The 26,381-nt window shown below is 48.0% G+C and overlaps 8 protein-coding genes across 9 annotated transcripts; 5 read left to right on the top strand and 3 right to left on the bottom strand.

Annotated features, from left to right (window-relative positions):
- The first annotated feature begins 400 nt into the window (after positions 1–400).
- Positions 401–4,373, top strand: FOIG_00918 (uncharacterized protein). Of its 2 annotated transcripts, XM_031197410.1 has the most exons (3): positions 401–1,110; positions 1,734–2,465; positions 2,516–4,373. In XM_031197410.1, the coding sequence occupies exons 1-3, from the start codon at positions 914–916 to the stop codon at positions 4,110–4,112; spliced, it is 2,526 nt and encodes an 841-aa protein (XP_031073177.1). In that variant the 5' UTR covers positions 401–913; the 3' UTR covers positions 4,113–4,373. The 2 variants fall into 2 exon arrangements, with proteins under 2 accessions (XP_031073177.1, XP_031073178.1); XM_031197411.1 differs by having other exon boundaries at positions 401–2,465.
- FOIG_00917 (uncharacterized protein) lies at positions 4,331–9,387 on the bottom strand. Its single transcript, XM_031197409.1, has 2 exons — positions 7,289–9,387; positions 4,331–7,227 (listed from the first exon to the last, which is right to left on the bottom strand). The coding sequence occupies exons 1-2, from the start codon at positions 8,543–8,545 to the stop codon at positions 5,071–5,073; spliced, it is 3,414 nt and encodes a 1,137-aa protein (XP_031073176.1). The 5' UTR covers positions 8,546–9,387; the 3' UTR covers positions 4,331–5,070.
- Positions 9,388–11,308: 1,921 nt separating this feature from the next.
- FOIG_00916 (uncharacterized protein) lies at positions 11,309–12,592 on the top strand. The gene is made up of 2 exons (XM_031197408.1): positions 11,309–11,896; positions 11,941–12,592. The coding sequence occupies exons 1-2, from the start codon at positions 11,564–11,566 to the stop codon at positions 11,941–11,943; spliced, it is 336 nt and encodes a 111-aa protein (XP_031073175.1). The 5' UTR covers positions 11,309–11,563; the 3' UTR covers positions 11,944–12,592.
- A 472-nt stretch (positions 12,593–13,064) lies between these two features.
- Positions 13,065–15,179, top strand: FOIG_00915 (uncharacterized protein). Its single transcript, XM_031197407.1, has 5 exons — positions 13,065–13,586; positions 13,640–13,745; positions 13,796–14,181; positions 14,233–14,758; positions 14,808–15,179. The coding sequence occupies exons 1-5, from the start codon at positions 13,068–13,070 to the stop codon at positions 14,909–14,911; spliced, it is 1,641 nt and encodes a 546-aa protein (XP_031073174.1). The 5' UTR covers positions 13,065–13,067; the 3' UTR covers positions 14,912–15,179.
- A 1,548-nt stretch (positions 15,180–16,727) lies between these two features.
- Positions 16,728–16,941, top strand: FOIG_00914 (uncharacterized protein; the record flags this gene model as incomplete). The annotated part of the gene is given in 2 exon segments (XM_031197406.1): positions 16,728–16,752; positions 16,763–16,941. The coding sequence occupies 2 exon segments, from the start codon at positions 16,728–16,730 to the stop codon at positions 16,939–16,941; spliced, it is 204 nt and encodes a 67-aa protein (XP_031073173.1).
- Positions 16,942–17,427: 486 nt separating this feature from the next.
- Positions 17,428–18,848, bottom strand: FOIG_00913 (uncharacterized protein; the record flags this gene model as incomplete). The annotated part of the gene is made up of 2 exons (XM_031197405.1): positions 17,428–17,782; positions 18,763–18,848. The coding sequence occupies 2 exons, from the start codon at positions 18,846–18,848 to the stop codon at positions 17,428–17,430; spliced, it is 441 nt and encodes a 146-aa protein (XP_031073172.1).
- A 161-nt stretch (positions 18,849–19,009) lies between these two features.
- Positions 19,010–22,757, top strand: FOIG_00912 (uncharacterized protein). Its single transcript, XM_031197404.1, has 9 exons — positions 19,010–19,255; positions 19,308–19,574; positions 19,625–19,853; positions 19,915–20,849; positions 20,930–21,044; positions 21,115–21,443; positions 21,508–21,847; positions 21,897–22,085; positions 22,137–22,757. Exons 4-9 carry the CDS (start codon positions 20,109–20,111, stop codon positions 22,277–22,279), a joined length of 1,857 nt encoding a protein of 618 aa, XP_031073171.1. The 5' UTR covers positions 19,010–19,255; positions 19,308–19,574; positions 19,625–19,853; positions 19,915–20,108; the 3' UTR covers positions 22,280–22,757.
- On the bottom strand, positions 19,555–24,547 carry FOIG_00911 (retrograde regulation protein 2). The gene is made up of 3 exons (XM_031197403.1): positions 24,275–24,547; positions 22,757–24,220; positions 19,555–22,704 (listed from the first exon to the last, which is right to left on the bottom strand). Exons 1-3 carry the CDS (start codon positions 24,481–24,483, stop codon positions 22,515–22,517), a joined length of 1,863 nt encoding a protein of 620 aa, XP_031073170.1. The 5' UTR covers positions 24,484–24,547; the 3' UTR covers positions 19,555–22,514.
- Positions 24,548–26,381: the final 1,834 nt, after the last annotated feature.

Here is a 26,381-nt window from a genome sequence, read left to right as displayed (position 1 = left end):
ACGCGATGCTATTTTTGAACTGGCGGTTGGGACTCCAAGTACTCCGAAGAGGCGACATACTGCTCAAGTACATAGATGATTTTAAGCACTGGAATATCATCATATTAATATTTAAGCTCTGAAAGCATTTATATCTCAAATGTTTACTGTTATACAGTTCTCTCCTGGTCAAACCCCAGGTTTACGTCTTCAAGATTTACAGTACAACCCCAGCAAATCCAAAACACAAGCAAGCAGGGGACAAAGCAGGGTTCTCGTTCTCGACCACCCAAGCTACGGATCTCTATTGGCTCCGCACCATCGAACCTGAATCTTGGGTTTTCCCTGTGGCTTTGCTTGAATGGATTTTGTTTTGTGAGATCGATCGGGAGCTGCGTGCGTTACTTGAGCGACTGTGCACAATCCATGAGTTACTTAAGGTTGACGCAAGCCCGTTTCGGGAGTTTACCAAAGTCTTGGGTCTTCTTCCTACTGACTAACTAATCAATGCTGTACTTCTCACCTGGTCAACCAAAAAGTATATCGACTCTGCTGACGAAGGGGGCTGCATGTCTGAGATAGCCTTACGCCAAACGATGCAGAGGCGTTTGACTTGACCGTGTATTTTGCATTGGATAGCATCCAATGAATGGCATGATTATAGGACAAGCCTCCCTCCCTGATCAAACTTATCGTCTGCCTTTTAAGTCCTCATGTCCCCCTGAGCCGCTTCTTCCTTGTCCTATACTTCAACATTCATATTATTTCTTCGGTTACGATATTCTCGACTCTATTGGTCCGGCAGTCAACATCGGAACATTATCACGACAATCTGGTGCAACATAAACGAATATCGATAGACAAAAAAAAATAATAACACCCTGTCACAATAAATAGCCTCCGTCGATCATCTCGAAACTCCACATCAGCGACCATGTTCGAGGTTCAACATAACCACCACGGACAAGAGTTCAAGCGCTTCTTTCACCATGGTCGAAGCTCAATGTCTGCCATTGAGGACAGGAGGGCAGAAGAGTTTAGGAGACATGTCTGGGCGGTTACTATGATTGATGAGGATCCATTGGCGGGGAGTGGGAAGACGAAGAAGAACCGCCAATCGATTGACCTTGTGTGAGTAAAAGAGTTTCTTTTATTATTATTCGTCACCTGTTTTACAGTCAGCTATACTCAACATCCCATTCCTATACCACGCAACAACATAATGCATTGTCTGTTTTATAAGCCCCTTCTTTTGTATTCTTCTCCCTCTCTTCACCCCTTGGAAAGTTCCAAAGTCAAGCCCATGGAAGACATCCGGAGAAAAGAACAAGAACGCCTCATCTCGTCCAACCCCTAAACCTGGCGTCCTAGTGTCTTGGTCTTGGTGTTGGCCGCATGCGACTCCCGCTCTAGCGCATTCAGCTCCAACGAGGCTCTCACATCTCGATGTTTTTTTTAAATTACATGTCCACATTTTCCCCTGCGTGGCGCTTCAAGCTCCCTGTCTACCGCAAAGGCACAGCCGAAAACGTCTTTCTGCCTACGTCAGATCTTTATCCTAAGAGGCCAATTATGCCTAGTCTAGGCATTTGCGTGTACCATGGGGAAGTGGTGTGATTCTAGGACTTTTTTTTCCCTTCCTTAGCACCCATGTTGAATCATATACTTGCGGTTTCCGTTGACTCGCGGAGGTTGTTGGTCGTTGCTTTCGAACACATGTTTTTCTAATACTAATAACTTAATTCCTGGTATAGCCGTCCTGGTTCAAACAAACTGAGATCCAAGAGAGCTTCCGCATATGCTGGATCACCGCCAGTAACAAAGCCCAATGGCAAGCAGCACAAGAACCAGCTCAAGCTTGACACTCCTGCAACTATGAAGGACCCTACGATTACTGTCCGGCCAGTTCACCCGTCGTCTTTTGGCTCACCAAAAGATCTGTCTTCAGTTCAAGAAAACGCTATCAACGCTTTCCTTGCAAACACTGAGTCTCCAAGGAGCAAACAAGACAACTTTGCTCCAACAGCGTATCCTCGACCTACATATGCTGTTCTCGAAACTCCCCTGGCAGATCCTACAAGTGCGAGGCCAAATGCCGCCCTTAACCGTCCTCGAAAACTTTCCAACAACTCAGTTACGACTGCATCGTCCTTTCAATCTCGAGAAAGCATCATCTCAGCAAGACGGACCCCTTCTTGGGGAAGTAGAACGAGTATGGAAACGAACGAATCGACATCTCAATGGCGACCTGAGTATATGTATCAACGGCCAATGCCCATCAAGAAACTGGCTTCTTCACGAGCTCCCCTTCAACCGAATGAGCTCTTTGCCAGATTGCCCTCAGAGATCCTCTCAAATATCCTGGAGCAATTAAGAGACATTCACCTGGAGGATAAAAGCGGGAGCTGTGCAACTTGTTGGATGCGAGATGCTTGTAACATCGCAGTGGCTTGCCGCAAGTGGTACAGGCCCGCTCAAATAGCACTGTAGGCACATCTCTTCCAACCACACATGAGGAAAAGCTAACTGGTATCAGATACCAAAATATCCAACTCGTGGGTCCAGACTCAGCAACTCTCAAGAAGAAATTCAAGATGACACAGGGCGTCCGTGTCCTGATGCTTCGGCGCATACTCCGCTCTAATCCTCACATCGCCGGAATCGTCCGCGCACTTAAAGTTCCGGCCCCTGAATTTGTCGCCAAAGGCTCCGGAACTGCCGAGTATGAGGATCTTGTTGCGACGCTCGTCATGGCGTGCCCCAATCTCGAGAGTCTCACTGGTTTGTCGGTTCCGTACGACCACTCCTTCAAGAAGATCTTCCATGCGTTATCAACAAGACCTATGTTAAGAGAAATGAACTGGCTTGTACAAGCTTCACCCCATCAGAGACAACAGAGAATCCAATCGAGTACTCAGCAGCTTGGTTTGGTAATGCCTGGAGAGCTCAAGCCCTTCCAGGAAGCTGCCTTTTTGGCATATCATGATAATTGGTCTCGCCTGGAAACCTTTACTGTGCATTGTCTCCCAGGAGCTACCGTCACGCCCGAGAACCTTCTCACATCAACACTCAAGCGTCTTCCGAACCTCAAACATCTTCATCTCTGTAACCTACCGCCCAATAGCTTCGACGACTCAACTCTCCTCGCTTTGCCGCCTCTACACTCCTTGACGTTGTCTCACATCAGCGGTATAACCTCGAGCGGGCTATCATCATTCGCAACGCAGTCCTCCAGCCTTCCTCTGCGTAGGCTTACTCTTCGACACACACCTCTCACGTCTCTCGCTGCTCTAGCGCGCATCTTGTCTAATTTGAGAAACTTGCTCAACTTTTCTCTGGTTCAGACTTTCCCACCCGTCATGCCGGAAAACGATAGCTTCGCACTCTGGATGATGCCATATCTTGCAAACAACAGTGTGCAGTGTCTCCACTGGGATATCACCAGCCATGCTACCTGCGTCAATGCAGCGGATGATATTCTCGCTCGCAGTATCTCTGCAGGAGGATTTCCAGCTTTGAAGACACTTCGAGCACTTAACGACCCAGACGGCATCTTTCAGGATCTGTGCTACCCCGTCGAGAGAATTGATCTTCCTTCTGATCGATTCCGAACCTCTGAGCAACCAGAGAGCTCATCACCTTTTGCATTTCCTCCGAGCTCGGCAAGCCCTATGTCTCCCACACGCCTGTTCAAATCTAACAACTCACCTCTCGCTTCTCCACGGACCCCGATATCTCCATTTGGCGACACACGCCGCCCTTACACAAGCCTTCATACCGCACGGCTTGCCGCCCAAACCCGTCTCGAAGCAGCACGTTCCCGGCCAAAATTCACCGTTAATGTAGTAGATGAGGACGGAACTATCACTGAGACTTTCTCCATGGCTGGATTCATTGGTACGGCTGGAAGCCCTATCAAGTACCACCTTCTTCCTGACCGGGGTACTACAGACGAAAAAGGCGGTCTTATTGATGTGAGAGATTTAGATAGCGATGCTGGTGAGAGTCTCATCGGTGGGAGGGAAGGATGCACTGGACGCTGGAATATGCGTGATGGCATCGTGGCGGATAAGAAGGAGAAAGAAAGATGGTGGCATACAGAGAGAGGTCGGTGGACCAAAGTCACTCTCTGAGGGTTCTCACCTGAAAATATACCATAATTCTTGGGGAGATAATAGTATGGTTACGATTTACGGCCGGCACGTATATGGAACTGGAACGGCATGGCACGATGTATATCTGGAAAGTCCCAAGGTTCAGGGATATCATTACATGGCGTTCTCGCTTAGATTGGTAAACAAGACTGGGCTCATAATATAGGCACATATCAAAAACATATGAATAAAAAAAAGAGAATGCCAAATGACATTCAGCCATTGTGCAAAATTCACATACTTCAAAGACATAATGTGCGTGCAAAAATGTAGTATCAGCACTCCATCTTGGCTCAACCAAATAATAATAATAATAAAATAAACGAAACGTATGTGGAATGAACCCATGTATTTAGCTCAAGTAATTAAACCTACCAATGCCACCGAATAAACGCCTTTGTGCTCTATCTTGCAATATCGATAAATTTGCTGTACGCCAAAGCCTCATATGCAAAAAGTAAACAATTAAACATTTTTTTCTTCCGGCCAATTAAAGACATCGTTTCTATCAACCATGTCTAGGTTAAAACTAGATAGTTATGATCCCGTCCCGACTACATATCTGTGTAGATTTTTGATTTTGTTCTTCTCATGCTAAATGTCGTTAAATAGTAAAAGGGCTAGGTTCTTGTTCTGCCTGACCTCCTTTCCAAAAAGTATGTGATGTTGCGTATATGATGAAGTAGATGAGAAAGTCAAGGCAAGGAAAAGGAGAAATAGTAACAGCCCGCAAAGTAGTCAAAAGGTACTTGCAATGAACCTTCGGCTGAGGAGGTCGTCGCCATATTAAGGTTGCTGTGATTAGATAAAAGCACGCCAAAGCCGGCGGAAAGTCGTGCACGCATACAGGGAACATGGCAACTAGCTGTACAAGGATTGAGCTCCAGAGCCCTTCGAATGACGCTGGGCAAGTTCTGACCAAGGAAACCGACAGTAATTAGAAAAAGCGGCTCTTCTTCTTTTCTTTCTTCATGGCATCGCTGCGCAAGATATCGTCGAAGGTTGCGCCAGTCTGCTCGGGAGGAGGTGACTCTGTTTGAGGGAAGCCCTGGTGGCCAAAGGCTGCCAGGTTACCCACAGATGAGTTCCGCGAACCCATCATAAGACTGGGAGGACGTCCACCAAGAGAACTACTACGTTCTCCGAATGGGCTTGGGGGCTGGAGAGGTACAGGCTCCAATCCCAGGGCGATACTGGATCGCCAAGCTTGATTGGCTCGGCTTCCGCCTGGCGAGTGAGTTCGAGGGCGAAGAGAGCCCGAAGGGCTGCCAATAGGGGATGGAGGAGTGTTGTAACCGTTGCCGAAAGATGGTGGTGGTGTGGGCATAAAGTCCTCATCCAGGAACATGGACCGCGGGGGCTGCAAAGGTGACAGCGAAGGTTCCGTTGGTGCCTGGGCTTGAAGTCCTGAAGCGCCGCTCTCCCACTGGGTAGCAGCAAGCCAGCAGTGACTTCGGTGGTAAGTGGCTTCCACGCTGAAAAGAACAGCATCTTGAGAGAGCTCGACCAAGCCACCTGTGCCGGCCACCTCATACCACATCTTCTTGACTTGCTGATCCGGAACCCAAGGAGGGTTACCTAGAGGAGGCTCACAGAGGAAGTACTCAACACCTTCAGTGAACTGCATGCCTGGAGCATCCACAACCAAGACAGGAAGTGACTGGATGACAACGTAAAGGAACAGCCAGTAACCAATGCGCTGGTCAGCAAAATCTTGAGGCGTCTTGCCTCGAGCCTCACGAAGCTCAAACTCCTTAAACTTGTCCAAGAAAGGAACCTTGGTGGCATTAGTATCATAATTGTAAGCCTTATTTAACATGAGCATGAGTTCATGTTCCTTGATGCTCTTGTCGAATTTTGCCTGTTTCTTTGGCGACAGCGTATCGTAAGTTTCCAGGATAGATGTCGCAGTAGGCAATTGCGGACAATCGTAAGGAATGGGAGGAAGAACAGGCGGCTTCGAGCGATCGAATTCGGACATGATGTTTCGCAGTGCAGACATGATCATCTTATCGGGATCGTTAGAAAGTTCAGGAACAGCATCCATGATTCTCGAAGTTCGGTTGGTGCGGTCGACGAGCAAGTCATAAAGAGCACACATGTCAGAATACAAAACCTTGAGGACAAGTCTGTTGAGGCCGCTCTCGGAGAATGGGTTCTTCTTGCTGCTGGCTTTGGGTGGCCAGTTGCCGAATGCTGTCTTGTAGTAGCTCAGAGCGAAATTACGCATCTTGGTGAATGACTGCTTCCACACCTTAAAGCGGACGCTTCTAAGCTCTGACATGGAAGTTGAGTTTGCAATACCTGAGAAAAGTGCAGGGAATTCAAATTGCTCCAGGTGCATATTGGCGTTATGCTGGCGGTTGTTCAGATCGGTACTGGCACGTTCCAAGTTCGTGCGTGTCTTTTCCGAAACCTGGTTCCAGAGAGGAAGCTTCAGATCTTGGATAGCTGGAAGCTTGCCCGCAGCATGGGCAAATGCTTCATTGTAGAGATCGGCTGATCGCATGCGCTCGCCCAGAATCAATGCCTCGAGAGTCTTCTCCCGGCTGTTCCGGCAGTCTGCAAGAGCATGCTGGTCCATGTAAAACCCGAAACTAAGATCAACAGCGTCTCCAAAAGTGGTTCCATCATAACTTGTGAAGCCATACTCTTCCAAAAGCTTTGAAATCTCTAGGAAAGCATGGAAGTTGGTAGGGCGAGCCTTGGTCGCAACGAGAGGCTGTCCGGTCAAGAAGGCGAACAGGTTGCGGATAGCAATCAAGCGATCCATCTCGGGTGGTGTTTCTTGGCCGGGAGTTCCATTGGGAAGATACAGGTGGAGGCAGTCATCATATCCATCATCCGGAGCAGGAGGCGAGTTTGGTGGGGAGATGAATCGGTTCGCATCTTCGGCCGTCAGGCTGTCGCGGCCGCTGAAACTCCTAGTTCGGTCCCTACCCATAGGCATCTCTCGCTCTCGCTGAATAAGTTCATTGAAAACCCAGGACGAACTGATTGTGAATTCTTGAACCTTGAACGACGGCCCGAAGCCACTGCCCTTGGGGTAAAGGTAGACAAGCACAGCTCCGCTTTCGTTCCATAGTTCCGGAACCTAATCGAGCGCAAATATTAACTCTGAAACCAGGGTTTGACGGTAGAGCAACGTCACTTACCTTTTCTCCGTTCTTGAGAAACGAAGCATTGTACTCAGCTTGTGTATCGTCGGACAGTACCCACGCGGTTGAGGTATTTGTGTTGGAGACGTCCATCGAGTTTGATCGCGATCTTCCACCAGGCAACCAACTTCTTCGGAGACGACCCCGCGTTGGGCTCTGGCTCGCATCACCCTTTGATGAACCTGGTCTGATGGCGAGGGGTGTGGAAACTACGCGGCTCTTGGTGTTGTCATTGCGGCTGTTAGGAGACTGGACTGAAGATGCGCGGCGACCACGATCAGGAACTGGAGAAGTTTGTCGAGTCTTGAGAGCCTGGATGGAGTCACCATTGGAGTTGCTGGATGTGTGCTGGAGAGAGCCACTTCGTGATCGAGCGGCGGGGTTTTCCTTTCGCAACTTTCCACCACCACTGCTGACATTATCTGAAGGAGAAGTAGGAATCGGAGGAGGTGGCATGTTGGGTTCCTGGGGGCTCATGGTGGCTCTCTGGACCTCTGGGGATGGAGGAATCGGCGCCATGATCTGAGGCTGAGGGTTTAATGAGCCATCGAGGCTGTCGCTGCCGCGGGTTGGGATCGAGTCCGGACTAGGCGGGGAACCGGCATGGCCTGGTTGGTATTGGCCATGTGCCTGGTGGGTGAGGGCGTCGTGGTAATCGCTCGTCATCCGGACGGTGGGGTCGATGATGCTGGGAGTAGTAGACGAGGCGCTATCGTCAACGGTTGTAGGAGGGGTTGCAGCGGTGTTAGTGGTGGTCGAGGTATCCGTGGGAGAAGAAGATTTGGTGGGTGCAGGAGAAACAGCGGAAGCGGAAGCGGAGGGCGCCGCAGGTACCGGAGGTGTTGGTACAGATTTTGGCGTAGGCTCAGATGGCAGAACGAGCGATGGAAGGAAAGATGAAAGTCGATTTCTCCAGCGAGTTGAACCCTTGGTAGGAGAAAGGTTTGTCGTCGACTGGGATTTGGGCAAGGACACTTTTTGAGTAGAGTCGTTGCGTTTACGAATAGTCTTTTGCTCGGCGGAACGTGGACGGTTGTGTTGTACAGCGTCTTGGTCTTGCTGCGAGTTGGAGCCCATGTGAGGCAAGTTTGTGGTGGACTTTGACGACCCAATGTTTGAACCACGCAGGTGAGCGAGATCGGAAGTGTTTGACTTTTTTACGCTCTTGCGAGTAGAAGATGAAGAATCAGGATCTGTGTTTGACCGCAGCATAGAGGGCATTATAGAAGCCCGGAAGGACCTGCTCGACGTCATGACGGGCAGGGCAATTCGTTCGTCCTAGCAAGTAAATGCAAGAGGTGACCAGATCGTCTAGACGCCAGCGTTACATGCAGCAAAGCAGAGGAACAGGAAAGGTAGAGTACCTATGCTAAGAATGGCAGCAGAGGGTACTTGTGGCAAAACGAGTGACAGTTCAAAGAGAACAAGGCAATGCAAGGCGAGGCAAGCAAGGTGAGCTAAGCTATGCAAGCTTGGTCAGGCAAGGCAGTAAGTAAGAAACCTGGTTAAAAAAAAAAAAAAGGTGTGTAAAAGGGGACCGGCGGATGGGCAATTCTTTATTGTCAGGGGACTGCCAGCAACAAAAGAAAGAAGAAAAAAAAGAAACTGCAACTGAGGAGAGCTCAACGGAGAACTTGACTTCAGACTGGAGTGGAAGAGACGGCAGCAAGCGTCAACTAAGAGAAAAAAGTCAGGCAAAAGCCCTTTCCCGCTAGATACTAAGGGAGGGAATACGCAGGGCACACAGTATTTTAGTCTGTGGCTGCGTGTCAGATCTAGGACGGGTCTTCCCTGCGCCGGGACAAGCCCCCCCAAGAGATGGAGACTCAAGGCCCATAAAAGGCCTGGCAGAGCTTGACGCTGGCTGGTTAATTAGCAGGTACTTCAGGTACTCGCCTGGTACTTGGGTGATTTTGCTGCTACTTTTGGGTGTGTCTCTGGATCAACGGGGTCGGGTCCGGGTTCGGGGGCTCGGGACTTGGTGGATACGCAATGACGTTGGCTGCTTGAGTGCGAGTGGTGCTTAGAGGGGATTGGCTTCTCCTGAACTGAAGAGGAAAAAAAGAAGCCCAGAAAGACGGGCGACGGGCTGAACGGGAGCTGTCAGTCAAAGACATTTGAATCACCAAAACCCCCGCTGATTCAGTTGACTTGTCAACTGCGGAAACCGGATATACCGTGTCTAAAACAGTGCGCTATTCACATCCACATCCATGCATCTGTATTCACCCTCTTACGATGGGATGTCATGTCTCTCTTTTCTCCAGCCCCAGACAGGCTCGTGCTTGTGCTCTATTCATGTTCATCGCCTTGTTACTCGTGTTGTGCCGCGTCGTGTCGCAGGTGCTGTAGCTTAGCTACGCCGCTACCAATACCATTACGGATCCGTGACAATGGAAACGAGGCATCCAATTCGAATCCTTGAATCCTTTTTCATAGTAGCGGGTCTTTTCTGGTCTGGGCGGCTCATCCATCTCTTGACTGGTCTGCGGAGTGATTTCAGACTGATGACAAGTGGAGAAGACATTTGATTCACCACAAAAGCCAAGACTGAGACTTGAAAGGGAGAGAAAGAGAGACATCATCTAATGTCGGCAGGGAAGCGAGTAATCAATTCATATTGTTAGTCTGTTTGAAAGACGCTCGGTTGTGAAGTAAATGATCCTGTATTTTGAAGCTTCAACATAGCTTCCCTGGTAAGCTAGCTGTCTATAGTACGATGATGCCACTTATTGTTTGGGAGTTGAATGAATAAATACCACATTGGACAATAGTCACGACCCTGCCATTTCGAAACATGTGCCTGGGGTTCCTCGTATTTCAATGTTTGATCTACAAACCTCTGTAAATCTCTTTGAGTCCCTAGATTCCTTCTATTGCACCAGCATAAAACGCACCTGAGGCCCCCCCTCACCATCAACAGCTGAGGCATGGCTGTGAATACCGAAAGTAAGCCTTCTAGAGCAAGCATTGCGAATCTTCGTTGCCCAATGCTCAGCTCAGGGTGTGCTTTGGCCAACGGTGCGCAGATTTCTCCTCAAGGGTGAGGTGAGGTGCTTTTCTCTGTTGCGAGCGCCAAAGTGCATGGGGTCGCCGACGACAAGGAAGTCCGGGGCGTTGAGAAAAGGCCGAGAAAAATCAGTGTGCAACATAATTATTAGTTAGTGGTGTCCATCTGGTGCAATTAGCTGCCGCTATGGCGAGTCCAAAGATGCAACTGTGGTAGACAGAGTGGGATTGAGCCTCAAGGGCCTACGTACATAGAGTAAACACACTGACACGATACAAATGGACCCTGCGTGTGGTACCTGCAAGTACCTGAGAGTGACTTTAGATATCTGATGCTCAGATTGTTTATGATGATCCTCAGCCAGGCTGAATTGGTGTTGACAGTAATGCAACAGTACGGTTGGATTGGCTTAGAGATTGGAATTACATACACCTCCTTGATGCTTCATTACTTGGCCAGTACCAGCACTATTATTATGCCAGGGATCGGAGAAGCAGGATGGATCAGCGAGAGCCAACCGTCAACCCCACGGTCTCCCTGTCGCTCACAGTGCTTGGCCGTTTCGAAGTTTCAGCGTTTCCTTCTGGGCGTTCCCCCGAACGGTTGCCTCACATTGAATACCAGTTAACAGATTGAGATGGTGGGTTTCTGGTCTAAGATTATCAGTTACGTACAACTCGATCGCTCAATTTCCCCATATCCAGTCTAATCTTTTCGCTGTTGTTTTGTCTTCGACTGCAAACTGTGATCTGCATGAAGCAAACTTTTTGGGACTCCCGGGAATCAGCCACATCCCGAAACAGTCATGTTCCTGATGGTTGGTCTTGGTATTGATCTTGTGGCTGCCTTCTGCCGTCGACGACGCCCAAACCGGTTACATTTATCGGCATCGGCACCTCGTCGAATCATGAAAAGTCCTCACTTCTTTTCACCACCATCATGTGTAAGCTTCTCCCATCGTCATTCCCATTGGAGGTCAAAACAAAACTCGTCATCGCAGTCAGAAATTGAGAAACTCCAATAAGTCTCGCCCTGCTTCAAACTCCTGCATTGGCCCCCTAGGCCCCCTATTCCTTCACATCGGAATTATCTTATTCCCATTTCACCCGTCTGTGGCTGGTTCTCGCCCTCGTAAGATCTGCAAAAACCAACTCACAAAAATACAACGCCCAGCCGTGGTTGGCCGCTCTCAACAGAATGGACCGTCTGGCGCAGAGGTTGCAGCAGGAATCCAATAAACTGGGGAAATCTACCCGGTTACGATGTTTCGCTTCTCGTATTTCAGACCGACTCGACAGCACATGATGGGTAAAATATCGTATACTCAAGACAGATCCCCATCAGTAAAGTCTTGGACGATTTTAGACTTCGGTACCCGACTCGTACTCTGTGTTCTCCAGATTTCTCTCGGCCGACTCATGTGTGATGCCCAGCAGCGCCAGCAGTTAGTTACACGAGTCACCAATTGCGCCTTAGGGGAAAGTGTCTGTAAAACAGGGGGCTTACGGTCCATGATCATCGCCTCTAACTCATGCTCCTCGACCCAGACAAACCTCAGGGATTTCATCGACGAGTTACAACTTACCTGTCATCAAGTGCGTGCCACCCCGGAGACCGAGCTCAATAATTGACGCCGCAGTAATAAATTTATGTGTGTATGTGTACACAAATGCCTGTCAGAAAGGCGCATGGCGGTACGCCTCATGTTGCGCTTCACAATCCAGACCATCAGGCTGGGAGTTGATTATGGAGATGATCTGGGCAGTAAAAAATTAACCCCCAATTGCCGCACACTACACCATAAGGGTACATCAGATCTCCAGACCAGCTGCGTCATACTTTAGACCCCTGGCTTGGGTGCTCCATCGGTCGTTTTTGAGGGGCTTAGCGGTAGCCGAGATTGGCTCTGCACATCAGACAGAAAAGGGAGAGAATCCATTTTGCCCAGGAAAAGACGAAGGATCGTGAGAAGTTGTCGAGATTCTAATGGCTCCTTCAAAGTCTTGGCTCCGTCGTGGGATCCAGTTCTCGGGTGCATGCTCGTCTCTGCTGTGTCTGCATGGCTGTGCTGCTCCGCGTCTGGTACCTTTTTATAGAACATTCCGGAAAATCGTCCCACCCTTGTAACCTAGCCTGGTGTCTGTTCGCCCCAAGGAATACGCCAAAAACGGCCGTGTGGATCTTTATCCCTACTGGACGAGACTCAGCTCGGCGCCTGTGCTGTGTTGTTATTGCGCTGACCAACATTTTGTGCACTTTGTCTGAGACGGACTGTCGGATGAACTCTCGTACTTGTGTTCTAGACCCACTGAACCATTGTAACACTTCAGGTGTAGACAGAGATACAGTTATAGAGTTGCAGGAAATATGCATATTGCCTACATCCGAATCTTGTTACTGAGGCGGGTTTGACCAATGCTCCGTGGTATCAACGTTGTGAATGTCGGCTTAATTTAAGAAACCCCAAAGGCAAGTGCTTATACGTAAGATGCTAAAGAGGGCGGTCTAGACCCCGATATGCATTCCAATGCGATGCTTATCTTCAGCCATCCGCAGTCAAGCTCGTTTCAGTCAAAGTTTATGTTTGTCCTTGACTCAAGGCATCTGTCAAAAAGGGAAGCATTGCTATTCGCCTCTCAGTGCATGCAGTAACTTCACGTGACGTAAACTTTCCTATTATGGCTCATCTAAGCTCACCGAGGAGCTGTTAATGCTATGATCTGATAGGACAGTAGAGGCCGGTGCCCCATCTTTCTCATTATCCTAATGACTGACGAAAGGATATCACAAGTGCAAAGAACAGGATGTCTCGCTGATCTTGATCTACTACCAACTTATAAGTTCTTGAAAATGGAACCAATAATCCTCCAAGAAGGACGCTTTGAGCCATACTCTCCTGGAGTCATTGATCTTGAAGAGTTCCTCGACATTGAGCGTCTCTGTGAGGGAACTTCAACACCCTCAAAATCAGCCCAACCTCTTACACCTTTAAACGAGATCCCTATCCCTGCTGCCACTAGCAAACAGCAATGTTCCGAAAAGAAGAGACAAGATGATACACAACGTGGCTATGAGAGGAATCTATCATTTAATCAGCCAAGGCGCAAAGGAATTCGTTCAACTGTCTCAGTCCCTGAATATTCCGTCATATGTTTCCCCTCTAACCCCACCAAGCCCGATGGTATCAAGAAGAAGAGAAAGGACTTTGATGAAAAAAGGAGGCTTGAAGTTGCTCGAGTCCGGAAAACCGGTGCTTGCTTCAGATGCAAAGTTCGAAGAATATCTGTATGTCTCACTGCGTTTGCCCAGACACGTACATACAGAAGTTGACCTTTTAGTGTGGCGTAGGGGCTCCATGTCAAGCATGTGAAAAAGCGGCTGGTATTCTTGGAACTCAGTTATGTATCCGTGAGAAGTTGACGAAAATGAGATTCAGCTCAGGAGGTAAGCCTGTATCTGGCCGGCATTTATTTTAAGTCAGCTAATAGTTACAGATCTTCACTATATCGATTATACTGCGAGGTTGCTGAACCAGGAGCTTATCGCAGGCACAACTCATCTTGGACCACATCGAAAAGTCTCCTTGTCCATGGACTACCTTGACAATCCAGCTCTAGAGGTTGAAGTTCAGGATTATTATGGAAACACAACACCACCATGGTTCTGTTGCTGGGTCGTGACAGACCAAGTCGGCGAGCAAGTCGAATCATACCGCCAAGAAAGCGCCCGCTATGCCTTACCGCAGCTTCTTCCACCAAGCCAACTGATTGACTGGGTCGAAAGAATGATTGTTCACCAGGATACCCGCTGTATAGGCTTTCAGCAAACCGTGGATTCATTCATCTTGAGGTACAGTCAATCGGAAGCATCCCTGCCTATGGTAAGCAAAATCTCATCTTGACGCCTTGCTCAGCCCATTTACACGACATAGTGCGCGTTTGTCCGCAAAGTGCACAGGCTCAATTGCCTGACCAAAATCCGCTTGGGTCTCATTCTTTGCGTGGAAAGGGAGGGGAGTATGACTCCGCCATCTTGTGCGTTGCATACCCAGTTTGGCCAGATCTCAAAAGCGGCCTCCCAACCAATAGAGAAAGAGGTTCTTCTTGAGCTCGAGAAGGTTGTCTTCGGTACAGTAGGTATTGGGCCTGATAACTCAATCGCCCTCTGGGCTAGCCTCTGGTGTCTGATACTGATGTATCGGAAACTGGTCCACACGTATATGGCCTTCCAAGAATTTCCTTGCCATGTGCCTGAAGATTACAGCGGATTTCCAGAGTGCAAGTTAGAAGTCGGGACGCATTTTTATCACTATCTCGTATCTATCTACGCAGCCCTATTCCGCGTAACTAGTCCGCTCTATGCCGACTTCCGGGTAGCTGCAACACGCAAGCTTCTCAACGATGACGAGTCTCTCATCGAAGCCTTCATGAGCTTACGCACTGAAAGCTTCTATTTCCGTTAGTGGCTTTAATTTTATTTGTGGAACAAGAGCTGACTGTTTCTTAGAAAGAGAGTCCATGTCCATGTCAGCATCACACGATCAATTGCTGCGCAGAATGATACTGGATCGAGAAGCGGGGCTGAAACCAAAACAACTAAACATAAAGTGATTGTTCCTGTTGCTCAAGTGTTTTTGTTCAATTGGTTGTGTAGGCTTAGGTATTGTTAACATCAAACCGTACGAATGATATTACGTTTCATAGGCAACCCGAATGGTTACCATAACATCCAAGTCAGCAAGCAACCGTCTAGACAAGCAGTATATTCAATAAACCTTACACAATCTGCTCATGAGTGAAATCCCTGTTAGTTAGAAGAGTTACCATCTTCTTCTGTTGATTATCATTTATAGTTTGCAGACTAACATATAGTTATATGCGCTGTGTATAGATATCTATCCGTCAGACTCGCCCGCCGCAACAAGGACTCACTATTACTTGCATCATATCATTAGAGTATTACTATGATATCGGTCAAAAGACCATTGAAACTAGGAACATTAAACGCAGAAATAGAGACCAAAAGCTTTGAGGTTCTATACCACCCGCCTTAGGAAGGGAAGGGGGTTTGTGGAATCTCCGTCTATGGAAGCCATTCAAAACCAACATCTCAAGCTAATAACTGAGTTCAGTTGACCTCGTCGTAATATCTCGCACTAACTTCGAGAAGACCACAAGGAGTAGCAAGTGTTCACACACCAGAAAGGCCATAATGCAGTGTATCAGAGAAGAAGATAGCAACTCGTACACAAAATGGTGAATGTTTCATTGATGCTATCCATTCATTCTCAAAGTACACCAGAGGTCCAGTAGACGGCAGATCTGACCAAATGGAAGGAGGTGGTTCGGGTCAAGGAAGACAAGAAAACTAAGGATCTATATCCTAAGTGATGGGCAAGACTTAGGTAAATTTAGTGTAGAATTAGCAAAGCTTAGGTAGGTAGGCTACCTACTTAAGTACCAGTTATTGTTGGCATTACACCTTGAGGTCAGAAGCATTCTTGCTCCCTGATAGGGTGTACTTGCTGTAGGCAAGGGTGGAGGCAACTGAAGGGGCATACCAATGCGACTTGAAGCATGTCAAACACTCCCTAAGTCATCGATCTATCGACAACAGCAGACCAAGTACGGTTACCTTCAAGATAAGACTCTCCTTTATATATTTCTGACCAGTGGTAAGTTCGCAGGCCTTCTTTAATTACTCTCATACCACACCCGGAAGCATGCCATCCACCAAGAGGAAGGCACTTGCGGAGCTATCCAACAATACGAAAACCAGAACGCCGCAAGGAAAGGAGTCCGGAGACAGACTTGGTAAAGAGGTCCTGCCTGAAACAGACGAAGTCCCAGAAGATCAGGAGGGAGGGGATACATTTACCCCGGACGAAGAATTCGATTGGGACGACGACGACGACGACCCATTCTACTGTATGAAGACGAAGAGTCAGATGCACCTGCCTTACGAACTGGAAAGACCATTGAGGCAGACTCAAGAAGCTTGAATGAAGCATTCCCTGTCGAGAATGGGCATCCGAATGCAGCCAGATACCAGTCAAGAATCACGACACTGGTTCATAAGCTATCGCGATGGGCGCGAAATCTGACATCGCTGGAGACTATAGCTCCTAGCCAAAAGCTTAGTCGAAGTGATCGAGAAACGACAGTTGAATTCAGGGTAATGCTGGCCAACCTGGACCCTGGCCAGCTTGCAGATAACTCAATACACCATACTCCAATGAAGACGCAAGAGGTACTAGTAAGAGTCAATTTGAACCCTGGGGACCTCTTCGATCTACCAAATGTACCAAGAAACTGTACCCAGCGTCTTGTCTACCTAAACGTGGTGGTTCAAGTTGGTGCCGATAACATCGCCACGAAAGAGTTAAGTATATATGGCAAACCACCGGTGAAGACATCAACAGTTACCATGCGACAACTCAATGCCGACAAAAGTCTATACAGATTCAACAATCAGCAAGGAAGGAGGATTCCGACGAATCGCAATACACGAGAAAGAGATCCACAACACAACCGCAACTGCCGCAAATGCTAAGCACTATACCTTCTGCAGGAAGGACAGTGTCGCATCCAACTTCCGCGTGGTAGGGTTGTGGCGGAATCCTGCCCTGCTCAACGGCTAGACTTCAAACCAGGACGTCAAACGATGGCTTCCAGTGTTCTTCGAAGGGTTGCTGATATTTTACTTTGGAACCTGTCATAAAACAAACAGAATCCATGGTGATCGAGCATTCCTCTGCAGCAATGGTTCATATAGGTTGGTGCGAGAGGTTCAGGAAGGCCTAAGCCTTCCCGACTTCCACGCCCATTTATTAGACCAAAAAAAGGAGATGGCTTAGGAACAAAATCGGGACAGGTTCAGAATGAAATGAGATAAAAGATACTAGGTTCAATGACACGCTTACCTTGCTTTTGATCCATTGGCCGTCACTTGATACCAAGCTTTCTACAGAAGGGGCTTCACGTTGATGCATATCAAAAAGTTGTTGATAATGGATTTATTATGAGGCTAAATCCCTGGGGAGGGGGATAAACACTAGTTACAGCCTCATCCTCCTTCCCACACACCCCACTTCGATTGTTCCTTCACTCAAAAATTTGTCCGCTTCTTATGGGAAGACTGGACCGTTCGCTGGGGGACTGGCCTCGATTTCCTCGGCAACTTTAACCATTCGCTCAGCTTCCGAACGAACGCACGAAGATGCAAGGTGCATTTTGGCGATGTGAAGCGCACTGTCTTCTATGTCGATGGTAGGCTGCGGGCGAGACCCTTCTCGTGACCATTTCTCGATGGCCCGACGTGCGTTGGCTCTAACGTACTCCTTATTGAACTTATTGATGCGTTCTCTCTCATGATCATCGTAGTTTCGAATCGCTTCCGCTCTCATCTCAACATCTGTCATCCCATCGAAGATTTTGAAAGAGTCGGTGGGTCTTCCTCCGCAGAGGAAGTCCCCTCCAAGTCTAGAGGATAGATCCGGTTCCGTAGTTGAGGGTCAGTCCGAAATACACCGTCGCTCCGATGCGTCGTTCAGGCTTTTAAGTAGTAATGCCCTTAGCGATTTGCTCTTTGGTGAGGGGGAGAGTGTGAGTAAGCGTCCCGGCTTCAATTATGCGCATCGTTGATCTTCCTGTCAGGTATGACGGGATCCTTAGAAGCCCGCTGCTGCGATCTCTGACCGTGACGGGAATTCGTGGCGTGTATGCTCGTCCCATTCGGAGGATTATAGGGACAAGTGCCTTTTTATGACGTTATATCTTCAGGCTGGCCTGAAAATAACTAACTTAGAATGATAAGGCCTAAGATCTAGATCTCTTTAGGATCGCTCTAGAACCTCTTTAGGAGCTTAAACCCGATGTGGCCGACCATGAGGCCGCCAAACCTGAGGTTTGGATAACTATAATGATTGCCAGAAGGATAGAGCTCGAAATTTTATTCTCGAGCTCGTCATTGCGCTGGCCTGACTACGGATCATGGAGTGGGCAAAGGTTGGGAGCACCGGAGGATATGTGTCTCCCAATCCTAAGTACTCTCTCGCCGGCCTCAGAAAACCCCATCATAACATTCCCATCGGTGAAGGAAGCAGAAGGCATCGTTGAGCGAATCGAGTGGCGAATCAATGGGTTTTACCTTACAACTGGCGTTTCGGAAAGCTATACGAAAAAGGCATTTTATATCCGCAATTTATGATGACTTTAGGCTCACTTCATGATTTTATTTTACAGAACTTTAGACTAAAGTTATCCTAGGCCTCATCAAAGTCTTGACCAGAGAGATAAGCAGTCAATTTTGTTTCGAGTCACGTCTTCAATGAAATAAAAAGCAAGTAGGACAGTCGCGCTGCATTGCTTTGAGAAAATCTGGGCACATGACTGATGTCTCATGCAACTCATCTTGTCTTGCTCGATAAGGCAACCAGCGTGGGTCTCGCTTCCAATTTTACCGACGCGGAGCTCCGGTGGCGCTGAGGTTAAATTTGACCACGGCCGGAGCCGTTGTCGGCCCCGCATTGCCGGGACGGGGCGCCATGTGCTTAAATTAAGGCCGGACGAGAAATTAAATCCTAAATTTGATAGACGACATCTAAGTTTTCAATGAGTGATTAAAATTAAATTGACTTAAATTTGAGCCCGCTGTCGGATATAAAAACTGTGTAGTTGCGATAGCTAAGAAATTGTCAGTATTATGCAAACATATTTGCATTTACTGTGTCTAGAACCACTCGACTTAGTACCATTCAAATTGAACAGATCGAATTTCAATAACTTATAAATGATGATATTTTGATGATGGACGCGGCGAGTCTTTCTTGGAGTCGTGAGTTCTTGGAGGTGACATCCCTGTCTATACAACCGCACGATCCCACTTTGGGATGTCAATGAACTAGCAACACCACCAAGCTAAGTGCTGACACTGGGAAGAAAAGCCCAAAAGAAGTCAATCGCAAGTTTCCTCTGGTTTTTATGATGGGTTCTGATATGTATCTAGTTTTGGTTTGACCAATTGAGTGTTTCGGTTTGAGTTGATAACCCATATATCACAGATATACTCCATTGCTCTACTACACGACACCAAGGCTAACAGACCGCCCGTGCGGAGGATAACACAGGGAACTAGTTCCATTACTGACAATTGCGATTTTAGTTGACAGTTTCGCAAATGCAATTGATCCCAGGAAGTAATTGGCAGCACTTACTTGAATATCATTGTCTTGTCTGGTCATCCAGATATCAACACCAACAGCACATCACGGAGGTTTGATAGCCTCAACAGGCAATTGCGCCAGCAACACTAGATAATTCTAGCCGTCTAGTTTACCATCGATAAAGTTTCGCCTCTCCTCCATCCCAACAATAGTCATATACACTATTCCCGTGATCTAGGTCTACTAGCAACTCGTAGCGTTCTCTCGGACTGAACTCGAGTCGAAAACCGGTAAGACAAGGTTGTTTTATTGGTCAATTACAGTGGAAATTGGTGAGATCTAGCCAATACAACCCCTGTCTTACACCGAGAAGTGAAGAGGAGGATGGTGTAAGTGAACAAGTCCACCACGAGTGTCGAGGAAGGCCGAATTATAACTCTCTGGTGCCAGGACGTGTCTCTGAATCGCTCAATCTTGCACGCAAGCATCAGGCACATTGGAACTTTTCACCTTATCGTCTTCTGACAAGTATTTGCTGCGTGCTTCAATTCGCCCAGCGCAGACATCGAGGTTCCACCAAGATAGCTCCTCGTGACTTACACCGGAAACAGTACATTACATTGCAGGGCAGGCAGGTCGTCAATATGGATAAAGGAGGTGCTTCCGCTGCTGTCTTTGCGTCCAGGGACTTGTCCCAGATAGGTCAAGAAAACCCGCGTGTTCCCACCTCCCCGGGCCTGGACTATGATGAGCTCTTCAGGTCTGTCTTTGACTGGGATCTCTACTGTGACTCGACCAGGTCTCAGGACTACCCAGGAGCTTCTAGCTCCCCTCGCCTAAGCTACAGGGACCTTCCCTCGCTCATCACTGATATCCCTTCCTTTCTTGATCATCTTTCTCTTGACAGGAGCGAGGCCGAATACCTAAGGATGACCCCTGGCCTGAGCCCGGACGATGGAGGGATTACCACATCCGAGTCCATGGGTCAGACCCCACCAGAACTCGTTAGAGGTGGTAGTACCTCTCCTTCGTCTCACTCTGGCTCCGTCTTCTTCGATGGCGTAGACGATGTCCGTCGACGTCCTCGAGTCAGCCTCCAAGAGGTTCAGGCCCAGGATGATAAGTGGACGTACCCCCAGGCCGTACCTAGCAAGCACGCCCCCCGGGGGTATGGCTACCCACATCAGATCCAGGTACACGAGTCCTCGTCCCGCCGCTCAAGCCACACCAAGACATACTCATACTCACCCTCCTCAAACTCAACCTCTGGTGTCAAGCGTCAGCGTTCTGTGGAGAAGAGGTCAAGACAGCTCTCTGATCCAGACCAGACAGCCGATGTCCGCAAGAGTGGAGCCTGTCTTCCGTGCCGTATCTCCAAGACCCGCGTAAGAAAACCAATCCAATACAATGCCTATACAAGGCCATTGCCCCTCTGAAACAAACACTGAACTGAGCCATTACCCAGTGTCAAGACTGTGGCGTCTGTCCCTATTGCCGTAAGGCCTTCCCAGACCACTCACACCTAGTCTGTACCCGTAGGACCCCTGCGGTTGCTCCGCCTGTGATTCGTCACATCGTCGGTATGTCGAACAACCCCCCTGGCCCCCAGCCTCAAAGTGAGACATGTACACTGAGACATATCATATTTAGACGTCTGGTCACCCGACCCTGCGGAAGAGAGGCGTGTCGTTGATCATGAGCCTCGTTTTCCCACTGCCAAACCCAGAGATATTGTCATCTTCTTCACCCGCGATGCCGAATCCCCTTTTCTTCGGGCATCCGTCCAAGCATACCATTCTCAGAATGGAACCGATGAGAATCCAAGAAACGCTGCTTTTGAGCGGGATAGATTTCCCACTTATGGTGAACTCCAGCGCTGGGTTGAGGCACAGATCCGAAGAGAACGCAGCCCTAGATTTGAGCATATGGTGCAAAACTTTTTGCTCTCATATTATGAGGACGGCCAGGGACTTCCAAAGGTAACACCCGCAACCCACTCTTAATGATCCTTGCAGTATCCAGTAGAACTAACTGTTATTGTAGCACAACCTCGTCTCCAAGGTCCACACAATGAATTGTTTCTTCAGAATCTGGAAAGCTCCGCGCTTCACCTGCTGCAGCTCGTCCAACAAGCTCTCTCAGGTCCCCTTTACTGTTCAAGCCGAGCTTAGACGCATTGCATGGAACGCACTTGTGTCCCATGAGCACGATATCCTCAAGCTCCTCGAAGACTGCTTGGCGCAACAAGAGTCTCTCAAAGCTCAAGAGAAGATGGCAGTCTGGGCCAGCTTGTGGCAACTCATGATCATGTACAGAGACTTGGTCCTTGCACATGATGGATATTTCGCCCGAAACCCAAGTGCCCAGAGAGATCAGAATATTGGTAAGACAATTTGACTCGAAGGTCAAACACCATTGCTGATAATATGCAGTTGGGGCTTTTGAGAACCTTTACAATGGATTCTTCCCTTTGATAGCCATATTCTATCACTGCCAATTCAAGACTCCCAAGAGAATGGAGATGTCAATGGACTGGCTCAAGGATTATCCTTCTCATGCTCGTCATAGCAGCAAAATTCGCCAGTTCTCGCAGGATATGATGGACACCAGAAAGGAATTCTGTAAGGCCACAACACCTTATTATGTGGGACGTGCCACTGACCTTTCACCAGACGAGAGAATTCAGCGTTCGTCGTACAAGGTTGACGAGCGACTAAGCGCCTTGGTTGTTAACCATGAGCTTAAGAAGATCTCATCCAAGAGACGCCCTCGAAGCAGTACCAAGAGTAAGGGAAGCTCGCGTGATATTGCGTAATAATTGCACAAATCATGTCCAGTCATTACAGAAAATGATTTGCGAACGAAAAGGCAAAACAGGAAGAAAAAAAAACATATGGAAAAGACAAAATACGAACAAAAAAGCATGATATGATGGTTCTTTTATGATTTATAACGAATACAACGACGTTCGCTGCATATGGGCTTAAGCAATGTGGATCGAAGGAAAAAAATGTGTGTATTGGGTTGGTTTATGTTGATGACGAAATGTGTCACGGCAATAGGCTCACTTGGGCAGTTATCTTGTACCTTGGCTTCTTTCCTCCATTCTTTTTGGCGGTTTTCTCAACTCTGTCGGCGAGATCTTCTAGACTGACACCCGCTATGTTGGCGGAGGCGACTCTGATCGTTAATCCAATTCTCTCTTTCTTATCCTCTGCCTTCTTGAGATGTGTTTTTATGCTGTGTTCGTTAGACAACAAGACTTGGCATACTTCTGAAGAATGACACTAACCTGATAGCATTTTTCACCTCCTCTGCAGTCGTCGGGATGATTGGTACAACCATGGCTATAAGCCCGGCTACAGCACCAATATACGAAGCCCAAAATGGTGCGTCAAGATGCTGGCTCTCAAGAAGTGCCGATAGACTCTGCTGGAGCTGTGAGTCCAAGGGCCCTAGATTGCCTCCCCATCGAGCTGAGGCTGAAAGCGCCAGTAGGGCCCTTCCGGTGTGTGAGAGTCCAGGGACCTCCGCATCTCGGGTAATTGCATGATGCAGTACAAACGAGGAGTTGTTATCCGAATCGTGGCCTTGACGAGTCCAAATATCCCGCACAAAAAGAGAGTCCAGCCCAGGAGTCAAAACGTTGGGCAAGGATGAGAAGTCGACCTCTGCAGGAAGAGCACTTCTCAACGTGTTCAACACAGCATCAAATACGGGTTTCTCATCTGGTGTGACTCCCGCAAGAATATTGAGGGGGTTACACTCGCGGATTTCGAACGGAAGTTTCATCATAAGTGCACCTTGACGATTCGAACCGCCACAGAATGTCACGTTGCCGATATTGGGTACCGTAGCGAGCAATGCATCAATGACGGTAGCGATTGCAGGGAATTGCTTACGACGACGCTTTGAAAGTCCGAAAATTCTACTGTCGTGTTCCTCGTTGACGCGACGCATGTGCTCAACCTTGGAAAAGAGTGTGCCTGGAGCCGTATAACCGTTCGTATAGGGAATAGGGTACGGGCTCACAGGATCTTGTTGCATGAGCATGCTGCCATAACCGCGAAAGCCACCTCCACACATGAAGACGTTCACGCGAGAAGCCTTGTCATGAGAGGCCTTCAGAGCGTTAAGTGCAGGGAACTTGGAGCAGAGGTTGGCGTATGCCTGTTGCATGCCGATTTGAAGCTTTGATATCTCAGAAACCTGAACATCGGCTGGCTGCTCTTGCAGCACGCGAATTAATCTCGCAGCTCCAAAGGGCAGACTCACTCCAGCTCTGGCAGCATCTACCTCGTAGTTTGGCTTGCTGGTGTCCACCCACGTAATCTGCACGCTCCCGCCCCCGAGGTCCAGGAACAGAGCGCCACCTTCAACGCCAACGAGACCACTGCGAGAGCCCATGACAGCGCCAAAGAGGGTCTCGACAGCGGGCTCAAGTATGCTCACTTTGAGGCCATTAGTCACGGATGAAATTGCCTCGAGCATTTCAGAAGCATTGTCAGCCCGGCGCATGGCCTCAGTAGCGAGGATGGTGATGTGCCTCGCTGGCACTCCATGACGCACAGCAAGTTGATGAAATCGCTCCAGTGTCTTGGATACGGCAGCAATGGTTTCCGGAAGAAATACTAGACCTTGGGGTGTGTTCTTGAGTGCATCAAATAGTGAGATGGCAGCGCGAGTTGAGTAGATGGGACGAAGGAGGCGTGTAAATGGAGGCGCTAGTGATGTGATGGAGAATCGAATGCCATTACTGGGTTATATGTCAGATATGAGGATTGTTTGACTTATTTAGAACTATTTATACCTTCCCATATCAACTATGGCATATAGTTGACTTTCCCCATGAGGGTTCCAGGGTGTAATAGTCTGCGACAGATTGTCGAGAGTGACGATATCGGGAGCATGTGAGGTCATGATTAACCTTGACGGCGGTTTAATCCAATCGAGACGAAATTTACAAAGAGAGACGTTTCTATAGTCTATGAATAATCTTGGGCGCAAAGGATACAGCATGCGCTTGCTGTTGGTGCTAGTGTCGGCGAGGCTGAGATGACTCCAACAGAGAGCAAAAGTTGGTTCAGTGCAAGTTTGAGGTTGGCGGGGGATGTGGGGCGTCATGATTGCGGGGTTGCCGTCCCAAGCCCCGTGACGGCGCCGTATTATCCGGAGCGACTCTGCTCTTGGCCAAGCAACTCAGGAGACAACAAATTGATCTCTCATACTGTTATCTTTATCGTTCTTGATTTATTAAGAATTTACTAATTGTATCGCTTGAGTATCATAAGGTAGGCATTGGGACCCACGTTGTCTGATATAATATTTTAAATTTCCTAGCTAATTTCACTACACAACGTGAAAGCATGCTATCCATACGCTTCTTACGACAGATATAAGAGTTTCTAGTGAAAGTTTAATTAATAACTGAAGAAGATATCAAATATAACAATATCATATGCCTAAATTAAGATCTCTTATTTTTGCATTATTTACTCGGTTCTTAGACTAATAGCAGATATACTAACAAGCGCATCCCTATCTCATATATATATATATACTCATAGAATAACCAATAACCCAGACTATGGAGAAATTGCTTATACCATGACATCTTGTATATATATGGCTCTTAATACCAGTCTATTCTTCAGATTGGTCTCTATATCCAGGCGTTCTTGTAGCTTCTTTATCGCATACTCAGCTCTCTTTTATTTTATCATCAGTGTCACAGTTCATTGTCCCCGAGCATTCACGAGTTTCTATCCTCATTTCATTATGACTGAATACGTGAGAAACAGCAGCCACCCCCCTGTGCTCTCTCCTTGGCCTGTACTCAGGAATGCGTATGTGAAGTGATTGGCCGTCCCTGGATGAGCGCCATTTGATATCTATCCCATCAACTCAGTTGCGCAATTGGACCGTCCAACATCAGCAAGGGCCTAGATTCCAATGCAAAGAGCTCGACTAGTTCTGTTTCTTGCAACTTTTCTTCCTTCTTAATTCTTTTTAGAAATATTCTTTAAGGGAAAATGCGCCGTCTGGTTTCTGCCCAAACCCTATCACCGTACCTACTCCAAACAAACCTTCGATTGATACAGCTATAAGCTATCATTCAGTCGAGCAACGGCAGAGTTTAAATGCTCAAGTTATATCAGTCTTGCTGATGGTGATGTCAGAATCCGCCTCCTCGACTTGCTTTCTGCGTTGAAGGCTGCCCCTACGTATGGGCTTATGGGTTTGAAGTGGCGACTCATATGTCTGCGGACCGCTTCTCGGTATTCATCATCTTTGTCATGGGCTTTATGTTGCTCTTAAGTATTTAGCATGCTGTCGTATTCTCGGGGGCTTGTGTAAGAACATCTTGTCCTACATAGCGATGCACCACATCGTCGAGGGCCGCGATTGCCAGAAGGATTAGTGAGAAACCCCCTTTGAACCCAATGTACGATATCTTCCAGCCACATTTGCACCCTTCGCTCGTTGCTCCGTCTCTGGTATGTTTATGTAATAAAACATATACTCTACATCTTTGCCTTCTGGGCCAACGTTGACATGAGGTCTAGGTGCACGTTACACGACTATAGGATTCGAATATTCATTTAATTGTGGCTTTCAAATAGTGGCAGGGCTATTATGTGTCGATGCCTAGACTGACCTCGGCCTTGATGGTGGACTCAGTTCCTTACTGAAGATCGGTCCACACGTCTTATAATCTCGAACATTTGGATAGAAGATAGTGCGTCGAATAGAGTCAATGGCCATTTCCAGATGAACCTGAGTATCAATCGTCAACCCGGTGGATAGACTCGCCATCCCTCCACTGTTGGTTGTTGTCGAAAGAACATTTACAGGGAATATCACCTTACGAGACACCTCAAGGGTGCAAGAGCGTTAGATACATGACCCAGACTTCT

The sequence above is a fragment of the Fusarium odoratissimum genome, assembly GCF_000260195.1.
Source record: "Fusarium odoratissimum NRRL 54006 unplaced genomic scaffold supercont1.1, whole genome shotgun sequence".
Taxonomy (NCBI): Eukaryota; Fungi; Ascomycota; class Sordariomycetes; order Hypocreales; family Nectriaceae; genus Fusarium; species Fusarium odoratissimum.
This window is presented reverse-complemented; position numbering and strand designations above follow the sequence as displayed.